A 15,709-nucleotide genomic window follows, 5' to 3' on the forward strand; every position below is an offset into this window, starting at 1 on the left:
GTAATTGATCTATGCATGTGTAAAAAACAAAACAATGCAAGTCATTCACATAGAATCCCTTTGCAATGCTTTCACAAATCTGTCTCTTTTTGGCGGCGAGACAGTGACAGAGTGATAACAGAGTGGCTGTGTTTTTTGGTTTTCTCTTCCCACTCAATAATGTGTCACACCACCATTGATTCACGGAAGCTTCTGACAGTAGCTGAATATTTCAATTTCCCCCGTCTTTGAAATAGGGAGACACAATGTTAAAATGTGAACACACTTGAATGGGTCTCTGACAATGGATCCTTGACTCTGGGTCTCTGACAGGGGCAAAGGGATGAGACGGCGAGACAGAGAGAGACTGAGAGTCAAGGCGAGTGGGTTGTGATAACCCAACCTCTAAATACATGATGATCATCCTTGTTCCATATCTTTGTTTGTTTGTTGCAGAATGATAATGTCTGTGTTCATAACGTACAGTACATGTTGCCAAGTGACACAAATGTGATACCGATAACGTTATCATGATAATGACTTTATTATACACAATTGTCAGGGAACCCACTTCGCCGTGGCAAAATGAGAGAGCATTCGACGTGAAATCAGAAAACGAATCATCTCTTAAATGATAAGCACTACACTGGACTATTTATAGCTGCTTGAAACAGCTGTCTTTGTTTTTATTGCTGTTTGAAAGAGCTTCTTTTTTATACCTCTTTGGAACAAACTGTCAGCGCCATTAACCATCAGTACTTCTTTATATAGAAGCAAGTGAATCTGTATGCCATTTAGCCCAGCATGGCTATATATGTAGGCAGTAGCATAGCTTCAACCAATACACACCCTTCAAACACACACATACACTGATGAGCCATGACATTATGACCACTGACCATTGACAATGACTTGTCTCTGTCTCTATCTCTCTATTTCTCTCTCAGTTTCAAAACATACAAATGTACATACCATACACTGTGCATGATGTCCTTACCTGTACCCGAACACATAATATAACACAACACAGCTAAAGCAACATCTGCCTGTAATTGAGCATCACAGAGCTACCAACCAAGCACTAATCTATATATGCTACTATAATTGAAGAAATAGAGCAAGTTCAGTGCGGTGTGACTGAGTTGTAAGCATGTATCACATAATTATGACAACGATGACCATGAGAGATGGCTGTAGCACCTGATGGTCTAGAACCAGTCTGAGGTCCACCATGGAGAGGGGACAGAACCAGTCTGAGGTCCACCATGTTAGAGGGGACAGAACCAGTCTGAGGTCCACCATGTTAGAGGGGACAGAACCAGTCTGAGGTCCACCGTGGAGAGGTGACAGAACCAGTCTGAGGTCCACCATGTTAGAGGGGACAGAACCAGACTGAGGTCCACCATGTTAGAGGGGACAGAACCAGTCTGAGGTCCACCATGTTAGAGGGGACAGAACCAGACTGAGGTCCACCATGTTAGAGGGGGCAGAACCAGTCTGAGGTCCACCATGGAGAGGTGACAGAACCAGTCTGAGGTCCACCGTGGAGAGGGGACAGAACCAGTCTGAGGTCCACCGGGGAGAGGGGACAGAACCAGTCTGAGGTCCACCATGTTAGAGGGGACAGAACCAGACTGAGGTCCACCGTGGAGAGGGGACAGAACCAGACTGGGGGGCTTGAAAAAGGACAGGAAGGTAGTACTCCTCACTGGTGTTTTTTCTCGCCAGATGATTTTCATGGTAATGTTCTAATTTCCAGGCTTTCTAAATGAACTCATAACTCATCTTGACTACGAGCTGCTCTCATTAACACACACACACACACACACACACTCACACACACACACACACACACAAACACACACACACACACACACAAACACACACACACACACACACACACACACACACACACACATGCCCACACTCCTGAAAGGTGCCATCTCCTGATGCTGCCAGCATAGCTAATTGGCCAGGACTGAGATGATCTAATTACACCTCGTTTGAAAATGCAGACACATCTCCACAGCTCCACACACATGCAGCAGCCTACAAACAATCAAGCTTAAAGATGCGTGAAGATAAATAGATAAGCAGAGTGACCGCAGCCTTAATGTGTCTACTATAGTATGTGTTCAGCCTCCCGTGGAAATAGATTTGTGTCTTTAATGAGAGAGAGGGAGATCGATTTATATCACGTATATAAGTACTAAATAGATAAGATACTGTATGTAGCATAATACCCCCCCCCCCCTAATTCCCCCCCACACACCCCCACCCAAAGTATCTCACAAAATTGAACTTTCTTCTCCTAGGCGACTGCCAATAGCCGCTGGCCTGAGCTAGATTACTTTTGCTGCTACGACGCAAATCGGAATAAGGCGTCTGCTAAATGCCCAAAATGTAAATGGAAACATCTTGTATCTTGTATCGAGCCTGGTCTGTGCAAACTGTAAACTGCACAGACTGAGAGGGAAAAGTCACCTTTTGGCCTTCACATACTCTGTCTATGACACCTGCTTTAAAGTCCTTCAAAAAACGCAAACGAGAGTCTCCTACCGTTAACCTCCTATCCACCCCATCCCTCATTCCGTTCCATGCATTTACAATGAGCCCGTCCTCCCAACCGGACTGCCGGCGCTGAGAAAGCGAACGCAACCCCGGGTGAGGAGAAGGTCACGGTCATTATTTTTTTTATCAGCAATCTACGTACATGAGTCACCGGGAGATGGGAGGGAGGGCACCCAGTGCCATGCTCTCTCTCTCTGTGCAGCTGTACTGATGGCTGATTGGCTGATTACCATCACTTGTGTTCGCGTCGGGCTCTCCAGTTCCTCCGGTGGTGAGGGGAGGCGAGGGTGAGATCCTTCAGGTGTTCAGGGAGGACACTTAGCGCCGCGAGTGGCCTCTGAAGATCATCCGGCTTCCCCCCTCTCCCTCTCTCTCTCGTTCTCTCTCTCTCTCTCTCTCTCTCTCTCGTGCTCTCGATGTGGCCCGCTTTCTCTCTCGTGTCCTCTTTGTCTCCACAGATTTCTCTCTATTTCTCGCTTGCTCTGTCTATCGGTGTGCAGCACGACTCTACGTCTAGGCAGTGTCCCTTTTCGTCAAAATAGAAGACTTCTTGGTGTTAGCAGCGACTCCTGTGGCAGTGGGCAGCATTAGGTATTCACGTTCAGGGCCGTTAAGGTAAAAGTAAGGTAAGGGCTATAAGGGTTGTATTAGGGTTGGGCATTCACTGTGAGGTGTTAGGGTTAGGGTTAGAAATAGCTTCAAAGTGGTTAGAGTAAGTGTAAGTATTCATGGGAAGGTATTAGCAAAACAAAACCACAAAAAAAGCACTTTTGTCAAAATTGATGAAAAAGCAGATTAGAGGATGCGAAGTTTGGATTGCAAGTCCTGGTGATACAGTCCTGGTATAGGATACTCCCTCCGCCACTCCCAACCTCCCGAAGCATTCTTTCTTTTATATCATGGCTATCATAATTACGTCTTATAATGTGACAAATAGGATTCTTCCGTCTGTAACAATAGCTATGAGAATTACATCTTTTACTATGATGAATAGGAAAAGTGCTTGATGAGCACAGGAGAGGAGGGGGGCTTAGGGGATATGGGGGGCTCAGGTGGGATGGACTATGGAGACAGTACATGTACTGTGACTCCTGACTACATCTCAAAAGAAACAGAAGCACCTCAAACACACAACCGAGCTGAGAAGGGCTGACCTCACCTCACCTCAGGGTGGAGAGGCATCTTCTTGGCTGTGTGTGTGTGTGTGTGTGTGTGTGTGTGTGTGTGTGTGTGTGTGTGTGTGCGTGCGTGTGTGCGCTCGCATGTGCATGGTGTGTACATTTGTATGTTTTGATACCGAGAGAGAAAGAGACAGACTTTGATTTTCAGCTCTTTATAACACTAATCTGTTTCATCAACAAAAAGTTGACAAAGTACTCCACAGAATGTGCAGAGAATGAAAAGATTTATAAAACAAATAAACAAACTGTGATCCAAGCAGGGACCCTGCTGATATGAAACGCACAAACCCAGCCAGAAGAGTGAGCGGCCATCTGTTATTATCATTCATAACCAAACAGTTAGCTCCATGGCCTGGCCAGGGCACTGCTCTGAATGTTTTGGCCATGGCAGTGTGTTTGTGTTTCTGTGTGCGTGTGTGTGTGTGTTTGTGTGTGTGCGTGCGTGCGTGCATGCATGTGTGTGTATTACACACACATGCACGCACGCACACACACACACACACTCACATGCACGCACACATACACATAAACACTGTGTATGTGTACTATGTGTGTGTGTGTGTGTGTGTGTGTCTGTGCCTGCGAGTGTGTACGTGGGTATGTGTGTGTGCATGTGTGTGGGTGTGCGCGTGGTTTTGTGTGTGAGTGTGTGCGTGCAAACACATGCCTGTGTGTGTGAGATGAGAATGTGAGCCTTCGAAATGAGTGTGGATGACAGTGTCTTGCTGTGGTCATTTGTGGCTCTTTCACTCTCCTGGGCACTGATTGGTCATCTCCAGAAGTGCATTGTGTCACTGTCAAATCCAGACATTAGTAACTCCTGCACTATAGTTGAGTTCCAGGAAATCGATTTCCAGAGATTGTAAAATGCCTGCAAGTGGAACCGAGATGAGATGGTAAACTCACTCGTCATGTTCCAATACCCCCACCACCCACACTGTCCAATTGCAAGCTTTTTTTCGATAATGCAGCTGGTTAACATCAGGGTATTTGAAGATACGGTCGCGTGTGTTGGAAAGTCTGAGGTCGCGAGTTCAAGACTCGGTTAGAGTAGGGATGCTCCGATTTATCGGCCACCGATTTCACTCCAAATGACTCGATCGGTGATCGGCAAAAATGGCCGATCGCAAAAACCGATCTTTTTTTTTTTTTTTTTTTTCTTTTTTTTCTGGGGAAGACAGATAACTGAACAGAAAACATAGGAGGACGTAACAGTATGTAAACCATGAAGGCCACGTTTATGATGTCTTTTATACAGCCATATCGACTGACTTGGGCTTCAGGCCCTAACTGGGTGATAGGCCAGACTTTTACTATGCCATAAAAATGGGTCTGCGTTTGCTTGGTGCCTAATGGATCAAAACTTTTGTCTAAAAAGCAAAAAATATGTAGGCTATCCAGTCAGTAGGCCTACAGTTATGTATTTTTAAAAAAATCGGTATCGGTATCGGTTGATCTTGAGGAAAAAAATCGGTGATCGGTATCGGCCCCAAAAATCCAGATCGGAGCATCCCTAGGTTAGAGCAACTCAAATTGCCAGGAGACTGTTTGCAACAACGTGACATCTGTTTCAGTATACTCTACTGTTCAGTCACTATAAATGGACTGACTTATATAGCGCCTTATTCCAAAGCGCTTTACAATGGCCTGTCATTCACCCATTCACACACACATTCACACACCAATGGCGGCAAGCTATCATGCAAGGTGCCGGCCGACTCATTGGGAGAAAATTGGGGTTCGATGTCTTGCCCAAGGACACCTCGACATTTCATTTTCCACACATCATGTGGGTTCGAACCGCCAATCTGCCAACCTTGCGATCATTAGACACCAGCTCTTTTTTTTTTTTCTCTTTTATTATAAAAATATTCTTTTAAATACAATCATAGCTATACATATTCATACATGTTCATTTTATAGCCTTCATTGTATTCTAATTCAAATAAAATAAATTAAAAACCAATAGATAAAAACAAAACACACCCATACCATTTTGGTATGAGATGCATCCATCTATTATTCCGTCAGTCCTTCATAACCAAGATAACCCTTTATCATAAATCAATAACAAATGAATGCAACACAAAAAACATCTTCAAAAATCTAAATCAAACTCCAACCCTCCATCCACCACCACTCTTATAAACCCACAATCCCTAATAAACAACTTCTCAAAATCTTTTTGCCCTGTCTTGTGCATCAGTCCCACATTCTTCCTGACCAATCCCTCAAAGACTTTCCACACCGTTATCCACTTTCCCTCAAATCTTGCTAAATTCCTCCTCAAATAAATTGCATACCTAGCCTGTGATAATACATAATTTAAACACCATATATTCACTCCCCTTCTCTTTCCCTCCACCCCAAAAACCACCATCCTCCTCCACTCCTGCATCCCCACCACCTCCACCCCCCAATGCTTCTTCACTAGTCCTTTCAACCTTTCTTCGAATCCCTTCATTTCTTTACATTCAAACAGCATGTGCATTAAGTTCTCATCCTGTATCCCACACACATCACACTCCCTCGAAACTGTTCTGTCTACCTGATGCAACACCACCTTAGTATAAACCCTGTTATGCCTAAGCATAAAATCAAAATGAGTACATTCTAAACTATTATATTTTAAAAATAAATTCCTCCATATGTTCTTCACCTCCAATCCTGGGAACACCTGCCTCCACACCTTCTCTGCCGCAGGCTCCTTCACTCTGCTCTCCAACAGTGCCCAGTAGCACTCCTTCACCTTAACCGCTGAGAAGTCCCGCACTGTTTCCCCTTTCCCTAGTCTTAACTTAGGTAACTCTGTTTGCTCCTTCCCTTTTAACTCCCTATCTAACCTACTCACCCACTCCCCTGGTATACTCTGCTTTATTTTATTATACATGCTCACTATTTCTCCCCTTCTCATCTCCTCATCTGTTTCCCTAACAACTTCTATAATTGCCTGCTCTGATAGGAACCCTGGCACTACCTCATACCTAAAATCCCTTACTCTAATCAGTCCTGCCCTCCAGAAACTCCTAGATTCTAACATTTTCCCCTCTCTTCTAATTACCGGGTTCAATAAAACTGGAACATTTAGTATCTCCCCTCTCTTCTCACACTCATATCCTACCTGAGGCAAAAAACTACCCCAGGCTTTAAACACCTCTTTATAGAATTCCGGCACCCTATCATACATCCGTACTTTAAAGCACATCAACAACCCATAATCCCCACACCCCCCACATCTATGTACCCATTCCCTAAAGTATCCTTTCCATCCATGTCCTTCCTCCCCATACAAAAACCTTTTGACTGTTCTGACTCTCATTGCCCTCATCTTTACTTCCAAATCTACCAGTTTCAACCCTCCTTTATCATAATCTGCTACTAATACATCATACGCTATTTTAACCCCCTTTCCTCTCCACAAAAAATCTGACACTAACATCCTGGTTTCTTTTAGAACCCACTCTGGTACATTCAATACTCCTAATACATAAACATATTTTGACATTAACAGTGCATTAACAATTACAACTTTTCCCTTCAGTTTCATGTTCCTTTGCTTCCAATAATTCAATGTTGTTCTTATTTTATTCAAAACCCCTGTCCATGTGTAATCAACAGCCTCCCTGTCATCCTCTCCAAGATATATCCCCAACACTTTTATCATCCCCTTTACAATTTTCAAATCAAAAACACAATTGTCTGTATTCACTCCCCCTATACACAACATTTCAGACTTGTCAACATTCACTTTTGCACCAGAAGCCTTTCCATATATGTTTACACACCCCATTATTTTGTTCACACTATTTACATCCCTGACAGTACATGTCGTGTCATCTGCATATTGATGGATTATGCTAACTCCTCCCCCCGGCATATTTATTCCCTTAATTTCTTTCTCCTGCTTAATATACGCTGCCAATGGCTCCACAGATATGCTATATAGCAATGCTGACAGTGGACACCCTTGTCTTATTGATCTCCCCAAAGGGAAGGAGTCAGTCAATAATCCATCTATCTTTACTTTACTTCTTGCATTCTTATATAATAGTTCAATCCAATCCCTCATAACAGTCCCAATCCCAAAATGTTCCATTGTTTTCAATAAAAAAACATGTTCCACCCTGTCAAAAGCCTTATTTAAATCCAAAGATAACAATAAACCCCCTTCCTCCCTCATGTCCTTCACAACATCCCTTAATGTGCACATATTCTCTGCCACATCCCTCCCTGGGACTCCATAGGCCTGGGTAGGTGCAATCATGTTTTTCATTACTTTATTCAATCTATTTGCTAATACTTTTGCTATGGTTTTATAATCACAATTAAGTAATGATAATGCTCTATAATTCTGTAATTTGTTCCTGTCCCCTTTACCCTTATACAATAACGTGAGCACCCCCAAACCCATAGAGTCCGGAACAACCCTTTTATTCCCCATACACGTATACACTCTGCACAATATAGGGGCCAGGATGTCAACAAAAGCTTTATAAAATTCAGCCGTCAACCCATCCGAACCCGGACTCTTATTTGGGTTTAACCCCATGATGGCTGTCTTAACCTCCTCCACCCTTAGGTCTGCATCACACATTTTCCCTTCTTCTTCTGTCACCCTAGCTTCCACTGCTTCTAATACTTTATTCATACATTCCTCATTCACCCCCCCAGATGTATATAGGTCTGTATAAAATGACTGCACAGTATCCATTATTCCCACTAAGTCTGTTATTATTTCACCGTTATCATTCTCTAATTCCTTAATTTTCCCTTTCTCTTTCTGTCTCTTCTCTAAACCTAAAAAGAATGCTGTACTCCTTTCTCCCTCAACCACATACCTTGCCCTACTCCTTACTAAAGCACCTTCACACTTTCTCTTCTCTAGCTCCCTCAAATCTTCCCTCACTCTCAAATACTCTGCTAAATCATGCCCTGGAATATTATCAACTCTTTCCTGTTCTATTGCTAACCTTTTCTGCAAATCTCTTTCCTCCCTCACCCTCTCTTTTCCTCTCAGTTTTGCGAATGCTATTATTACAGCTTTTAATTTATCCTTCATCCCTTCCCACCACACACACACATCACTCTCATACATCTGGTCTTCCATAGCAACACTCACACACTCTCTTACTATCACCCCAAAACGTCTATCTTTCAGTAAACTTGCATTAAAGCACCATGTCCCTCCTCTTCCCCCTACGTTCCTCGCACCTAGCTGGAAAGACTGAGCATCGTGGTCGCTAAAGGCCATAAACCGATACTCAACCCTTCCAACCAGGTGCCTCACCTCCCTCTTCACTAAACATAAATCGATCCTTGATTGTCTCAAAACCCCCATCACCATTTGTCTCCTTGAAAAAACCTGTGCATCAGGGTGCCCCTCCCTCCATATATCCACCATTCCTCTTGTGCGCATCATTTCTAATAATACTGGGCGTGACGGATCATTCCTAAATTTCACCCCCCTTGTTACATCTAACCTGTCCACCACCACATTATAATCCCCAACCATAATACAATTCCCAACACATTTCTCTTTCAAAGATTCAAAAAAAACTTTCCTATATTTGTCCACATTTGGTGCATATATACAATATAGTGCATACTCTATCCCTTGATATTCGAACCCCACTCCCACCACTCTTCCCTCATTGTCATTCATTATATTCCTTACATTTTTCACTACCCCATTCTTTACCAAAATAGCCACCCCACAAGCATACACAGTTCCATTACTCACATAAACTTGTCCATTCCACCTCCTTCTTACATCCTCCATTATGTCCTCTGTCCAATGCGTCTCCTGGAGGCATATAATCTCCTCTCTGTATGCTGCCAACACAAGCTCCATCTTCTTCCTATCCCTGAGTCCATTTGTGTTGACAGCAACAACCCTGACCATCGTCAAGATTACAAAGAAAAAGATCATGTACACCGCCATGTCATTTTCCTACCTTAGTCTTCTTCCCTTGTGCACCTTTTGCACCCCTTCCCGATCTTGTCCTCACCCTCTGTACATCCGCATATAGTCCTTCATCGGAACCTTTTCTTTTCCCCACGCCCTCTGTTGAAGGCCCTGCCTCATCCATCTCTCCATCCCTTACTGCGTTGTCTAGGCTGGCTCCAATCTCCTCTCTCTCTTTACCCTCCATTTCCACCGGACCAGGCCCCTCCGCTCCTCTCTCCACTTCCGGCTCCATCTGCGTCTCCTCCACCACCTCAGCTTGTCCTCCTCCCTCCGTCACGTCTTCATGGCTCCTTTCCCCACCTTCTCCTTGTGTCTCCACCACTTCCTCCTCCACCACCTCCTCCTCCTCTCCCTCCATCTCCTCTTCTTCGTCCCCCTCCTCCTCCTCCTCCTCCACCACCTCCTCCTCCTCCTCCTTCTCCTCCTCCTTCTCCCCCTCCTCCTCCTCCTCATCACTGCTCACTCTCTCTCCTCCATCATATCTCCTTCCCATGCATTCACGTGCATAATGTCCTTGTTTATTGCATTTGTAGCATACGAACTCCGGGCATTCTCGGATTACATGTCCTGGTTTGATACATAGCCTACATACCCTCACCTGCTTATCATGAATCACCCTAAAGTGATCCACTCCAACCAGGGTCTCAAACTTGGTAGAATAGGGCAAAGACCTCACCTCTTCGGTGAACTTCACCTTCATGTATCTCGTCCCGTCTGCAATGTCAGTTCCCGGCCACGTCTTTCTTTTGATAGGTGATACCGCCTTCACCCCCCACGACTCCAGCCTGTACCTGATCACGTCGTCCTTCAGATATACCGGGAGATGCAAAAACGAGACCACCATTTCATCCACCGCCAAGTCCCTTCCCATTATTCTCACGTCTTTTATCATGAACCCATCCGTGAGCTTGTCCTTCCCTCTCCTCGATGCCAGCGTGATCTCATATTTCCTGTCTCCTTTATCCCGACAGCCCTCCACATTTCCACACACCTCCTTTATGCCTCGTAACATTTCCATCATGGTTATATTACTTCCCTGCTCCAGCCGCACTTCCACCGTTAAACTTGCGTCATACCGTTTGTCCGTGTTGCTATTATCGTCGTCCATTCCATTCGCGTTGTTCGTTGCCATGTCGTCCGTCCTTAGAAGCCCCCGATCAGCACGAAGCTGTCGGGGTACTCAAAATCCTTAACTCGCTTAAATAAAGATGTTATTATGATGTTCGTTTGTTTTTTTCAAAGACACGTTCAAACTTTTTCTCAGTCCAAACACACCTGTTCAACTTCCGCTCATGCGCATAGACGCCGGCTCTACCTCTTGAGCCACAGACGCCCCTAGCATAGTGAAACAGGTGTGATGCATGCAGCACCTACATAACTTACAACCATTTTAAACGTTGGAGAGACTTTGTTTGAAGTCGACTGGTTCATTACGCTATGATACTGATATAACACGTCATCAGTCATCATCAATGTCATAAACATTTACAGTATGACACTCTTTGCTGACCATGTTGTGTGTAGGTGTCTGTAGGGGTGTTGGTGTGATAGTTTTGGCCTAAACAATATTGTCTCAACTTTTGTTTCCTTTCACAATCCGTTTGTTTTGTTGGAAGTCACTTTCGATGAAGGTCAAAGGTAGCAGGTATGTATTGTGATCTACAGTTTGACAGTGTCCTGTGTCTAAATGTGTGGGTCTACCTGTCAGAAAACTGGAGCCCTTCTGCAGTACCAAATATGAGATGGTAATTATAAGGAAAGATTTTCCTGACAGCATAATGGATATCTATCTCATTATAAAAGTACCGACTTAATTGGGTGTCAATGTAATTGGGCACATACACTGTGACAGGCCCTATGTACACAGAATGATTCATGTCGCTATTTTAGAGATTGCACTCAGCTCAAGATGGCTTCCTGTACTACCGTCAATGTGACATGTTTAGTGAGTGCAAATGCTGCTTACGTGGAAGAATGTCACAGATTGTGTTCCTTTTAGAACGAGGCTGTGAATCCCAACAGCAATGACAGCATAGGCAGAGAGGAGGGACACTCAAACTATTATCCACCACACAACACAGACAGAAAGAAAACATACAGGAACACATACACACACGTACACGCACACGCACACACACACACACACACACACACACTCACATACGCAGCAATACAGTAGGCATGCATGCACATATTCACACACAAATACGCAATATTCATGTACAAATGGTGGATTGGCAAGCACATTCATATTTAATGGTAATGATGTTAAGGCTGTTAAGGGTGAGTTCATGGTACAGTAGTTAAAGATGGGGTAGTGGTGGTCTAGTGGATAGTGAGTTGGACTTGTGATCGGAAGGTTGTGAGTTCAAATCCCGCCTGAAGCCACACCACTACTAGTGTGCCCTTGGGTAAGGCACTTAGCCCTCAGTTACTCCAGGGGGAATGTCCCTGTAATTCGTAATTGTAAGTCGCTTTGGATAAAAGCGTCTGCTAAATGGCAAAATTAAATTAAATTAAATTAAATTAAAGAGTCGTTTAACGGCTGATCATAATAGATAGTGCATGTTCAGTATATTACTACAATATTGATAGTATTTGACTTACTATAAGTTGTGTATGTTTAGAAGGGCATGTCTAATTAGGCCAAAAGGGATGTGTCATGTATGACTAGACATGTAAATAAAATGGCATCCATTCACTGTTTGATTTTAGAGGTGCATCAATCACATACAAACTGCAGAACCCCGAACCAACAGAAGCACAGGTCAGTTTCACTAGGTGAGTTGATGATGAAGACACTTAACTAGGCCTACCTCCATCTCATACAATCGCAACGGCTAAAGTAGGCTACTCAAAGTGGGAGGATGAAGGCCTGTGAAATACAAACATGTGATAATGACAAGAGACCGTTCACATAGGTGACACCATCACAGCAGGTGGGACAGGACAGGTGTCTTACCTGATGATGACGTACATGACCAGGCAGTTCCCCACGAGCCCCACCACGCAGACTATCATGTAGACCACCACGATGGTGATCTTCACCCCGGTCGGCAGGAACGCATCATCGGTCTCGTTGTACGCCCCGCTGAAATTGTTCTGGAAGAGAGACTCGTTGTAGAACCGGATGTGGCTCAGGTCCCCGACAGATTCGTTTGGGAACTCCATGAGCAAGCGTTTACCTGATGATGAAGAGATGATATACCCACATCATGTTTGTTTAGAGAGCACTTGTGTGTCAGTCAGCTTATAGCCTACACTAAACCTCTATATATTATTATTATTATTATTATTATTATTATTATTATGACACAAACTGCGGTAGGCGACATAAACAAACGCTTGGGCTAAATCATTATGGAAACTGACACACTGGGTATGCGCAATATAGCTCCATATATTTACGCATGTCTACCCGCACAGTTTACATCATTAATATACTGTACCCAAATGGTTTATGGATACAGATATGTTCATATACTGACGTTAAGATCTAAAGTGCCTACATGTACAGAGGGGCAAGCATTCTCACGCAGTGCTTGCATATAGGACCATAGCCTACCGTTGATTAGGATGCTATTCCTGGGTCCGTTTTGAAGACAAGCACACCTCTTTCTCCTGCTGTGCTTTCCGAAAATGACACCGAGAAGTTGTTAGTTTGGGGGGGTTGTGCAGCGGCTTCCTTATTGTATTGTATATCTCAGTCTCCTCTCGGTGCTCTGTTTTCCATAGTCGCGAGTGGTCCAGATTTTCCGAGGTGGGTCTTAGAACGAGAGAAAAATGTTTTCCCTCAACAACAAACGAAATGTAGAGAGGGAGGGGAGGAGTGGTCTAAAGCTTGGCTGGTTCCTTCGATTCTTTCGTTTAAAGCTTCGCTCCTTTAGGCAACAAGGCAGACGTCGGCGTCTCCACTCGCACCGCTCTCCTCTATCTTCTCTCCTCCGCTTTCTCCTCCTCCTCTATCGGGGAGACGCGGTTCGCTCTGAATGTAATCTGACCCAAAACACGTATTTCTTTTTCTTTTTATTACGGATAACTTTTCAATGCGTCCACCACCAGACAACAAACTGTCTGCTCTTCAACTTCCCATTCATTCCACTGTCACTTCATTTCCCCACTAGGCTGATAATGCAGTAAGCATTATGCAGCACCAGATAACGGTTCTGTCGCGCGTCAGAACTTGCTCGAATTACAGATTACACCCTAAATACGCGGGGGCTTACACTTACATGAAGTAATTCTTCCCAAGTTCCCATCCAAAGTCTGTGATGGTGTGCAGTGAATGCGCGTTTCTGCCCGTTTGTCCTGCGCAATTCTCTCAGTCAGACTCAGGCCCCGATGCTATAAAGGCATTGTGTGTAAAATAACACTAGACCATACAGCCCCTCCCTTGCCACCATATGTTCAGACAAGAAAGTAGCTTATCTTTCATGTATACTTCCATTGACTTCACTCACATGTTTGTACACACACAAGCACACAGCAGACAGACAAATCGTCATGTTTTTTTAGCCAGCCATCCTCTCGGTTTCAGCATTTCTCTTACGGCTACAGGGGGTGCTAGTGCTTAGCTTAATACATTAGTAGGTGTTGAAGAGGGGGTGCAAACTGTTGAGCCCAGGGATGTGAGCATGCCTGTTTATAGCTATTGTTGTGTGTCCTCATAACGGATGTGTTAAATGATATACAATGGGCATTGGGCCTGATTAAAAGTGTGTAGCGGACAGGCCATCTGGCAACTCGGGCAAATGCCAGCTTGGCCAGTCCACTTTTGGGTCGGTCTGTCCGTGACTAGGCCCTAATGACAAAAACGTTTCATCTTGATTGAAGGTCAGATTAGATTACCACATCCGAAACCCTATCCGAATGATCAGAATCTCATTTTTAATTTATGACATAATATACTCCATAATATGACCCAATATATTCCAATCAGATCACTTTTGAAGTACTGGTGTCAGCGGGTTATTAAAATTCACAGAGGAACCGTGATCAGCATGGTGCTATGCCGCTCGCTCCCGCGATAAAGGCGTTCGGGGACTTGATTGACGGTGGTGAGAAACACGTCCCATAGTCACAATGTTCGTTGGTCGGACTGGGATGGACACAAATGCAAAAATCAATAATTATTGAGAAATGCAGCGTGGTGAGACCCTTGATGAACTGCACCTAGGTGCCTATGATTGCTCAGTGAGGCACATTGAAACAATTCATTACCAGCTCTCTCAAAGTGACACATATGCCATATAGGCACTATTGGCGGTATGTAGAATTGCATGAAATGTAATGCGATTACAGAAGGGCACATTTTCTTTTGAGAGAACTCTCGACAGACCCGTCCAACTTATGATTATGGCTTTTAACGCCAATGATTCTGCAATAAGTTTAGTTGAAACCCTGCCACTGCGTCAAGGAGGCATCCTTTTTTTGTAGTAGTAGTAGTAGTAGTAGTAGTAGTAGTAGTAGTAGTAGTAGTAGTAGTAGTAGTAGTAGTAGTAGTAGTAGTAGTAGTAGTAGACTAGCCTAACAATAACAACATTTATTTCGTGGGAGCGCATTTGCACTAATAAAATACTAGACTAAACCTGGATGTCGATTGCACCCGAGTGGGCCGCTGTCCATGGTGCTGAAACCCAGCCTGCGTAATTTATCATCTCATAGAGGAGGACAACGCACGTATTTTCTCGATACCCGCAGGCACAGACGGGCCTACATTGTTTACAGCTGTTTACCTCATCCATAGTCAGAATGTTCATTGGTCGGACTGGGATAGATCCAAAAATCAATCATTACTGAAGAAATGCAGCGTGGTCTTTGTCGAGATCGCTCTGTTTGACACTGAAGACAGCTAATTATCACACGCATCTCAAGGGTCACATCACAAGGTCCTACGTTACCCGGTGTACTCCCTGAAGCAATTCAAATGTCGCTCGTCGTGTTTCAGTGAGTGGTATGACAGTGTGTTGATATAAGAGTCTCGGGGACTATACCAATCTCTTGTTAATCA

At 44.1% G+C, this 15,709-nt stretch overlaps 1 protein-coding gene across 1 annotated transcript in view; it reads right to left on the minus strand.

Moving 5' to 3' along the window:
* Positions 1-12,870, minus strand: part of oprl1 (opiate receptor-like 1) — a gene marked incomplete at both ends in the record, with an annotated part of 50,140 nt that extends 37,270 nt beyond the window's left edge. Inside the window, one exon of the mRNA XM_080535098.1 lies at positions 12,662-12,870. Within this exon, the coding sequence (XP_080391224.1) occupies positions 12,662-12,870 (209 nt within the window). The remainder of the gene's footprint in view (positions 1-12,661) is intronic.
* Between the last annotated feature and the right edge of the window lie 2,839 nt (positions 12,871-15,709).

This window comes from Nansenia antarctica (assembly GCF_963989245.1).
Source record: "Nansenia antarctica genome assembly, chromosome: 6".
NCBI classification, from domain to species: Eukaryota; Metazoa; Chordata; class Actinopteri; order Argentiniformes; family Microstomatidae; genus Nansenia; species Nansenia antarctica.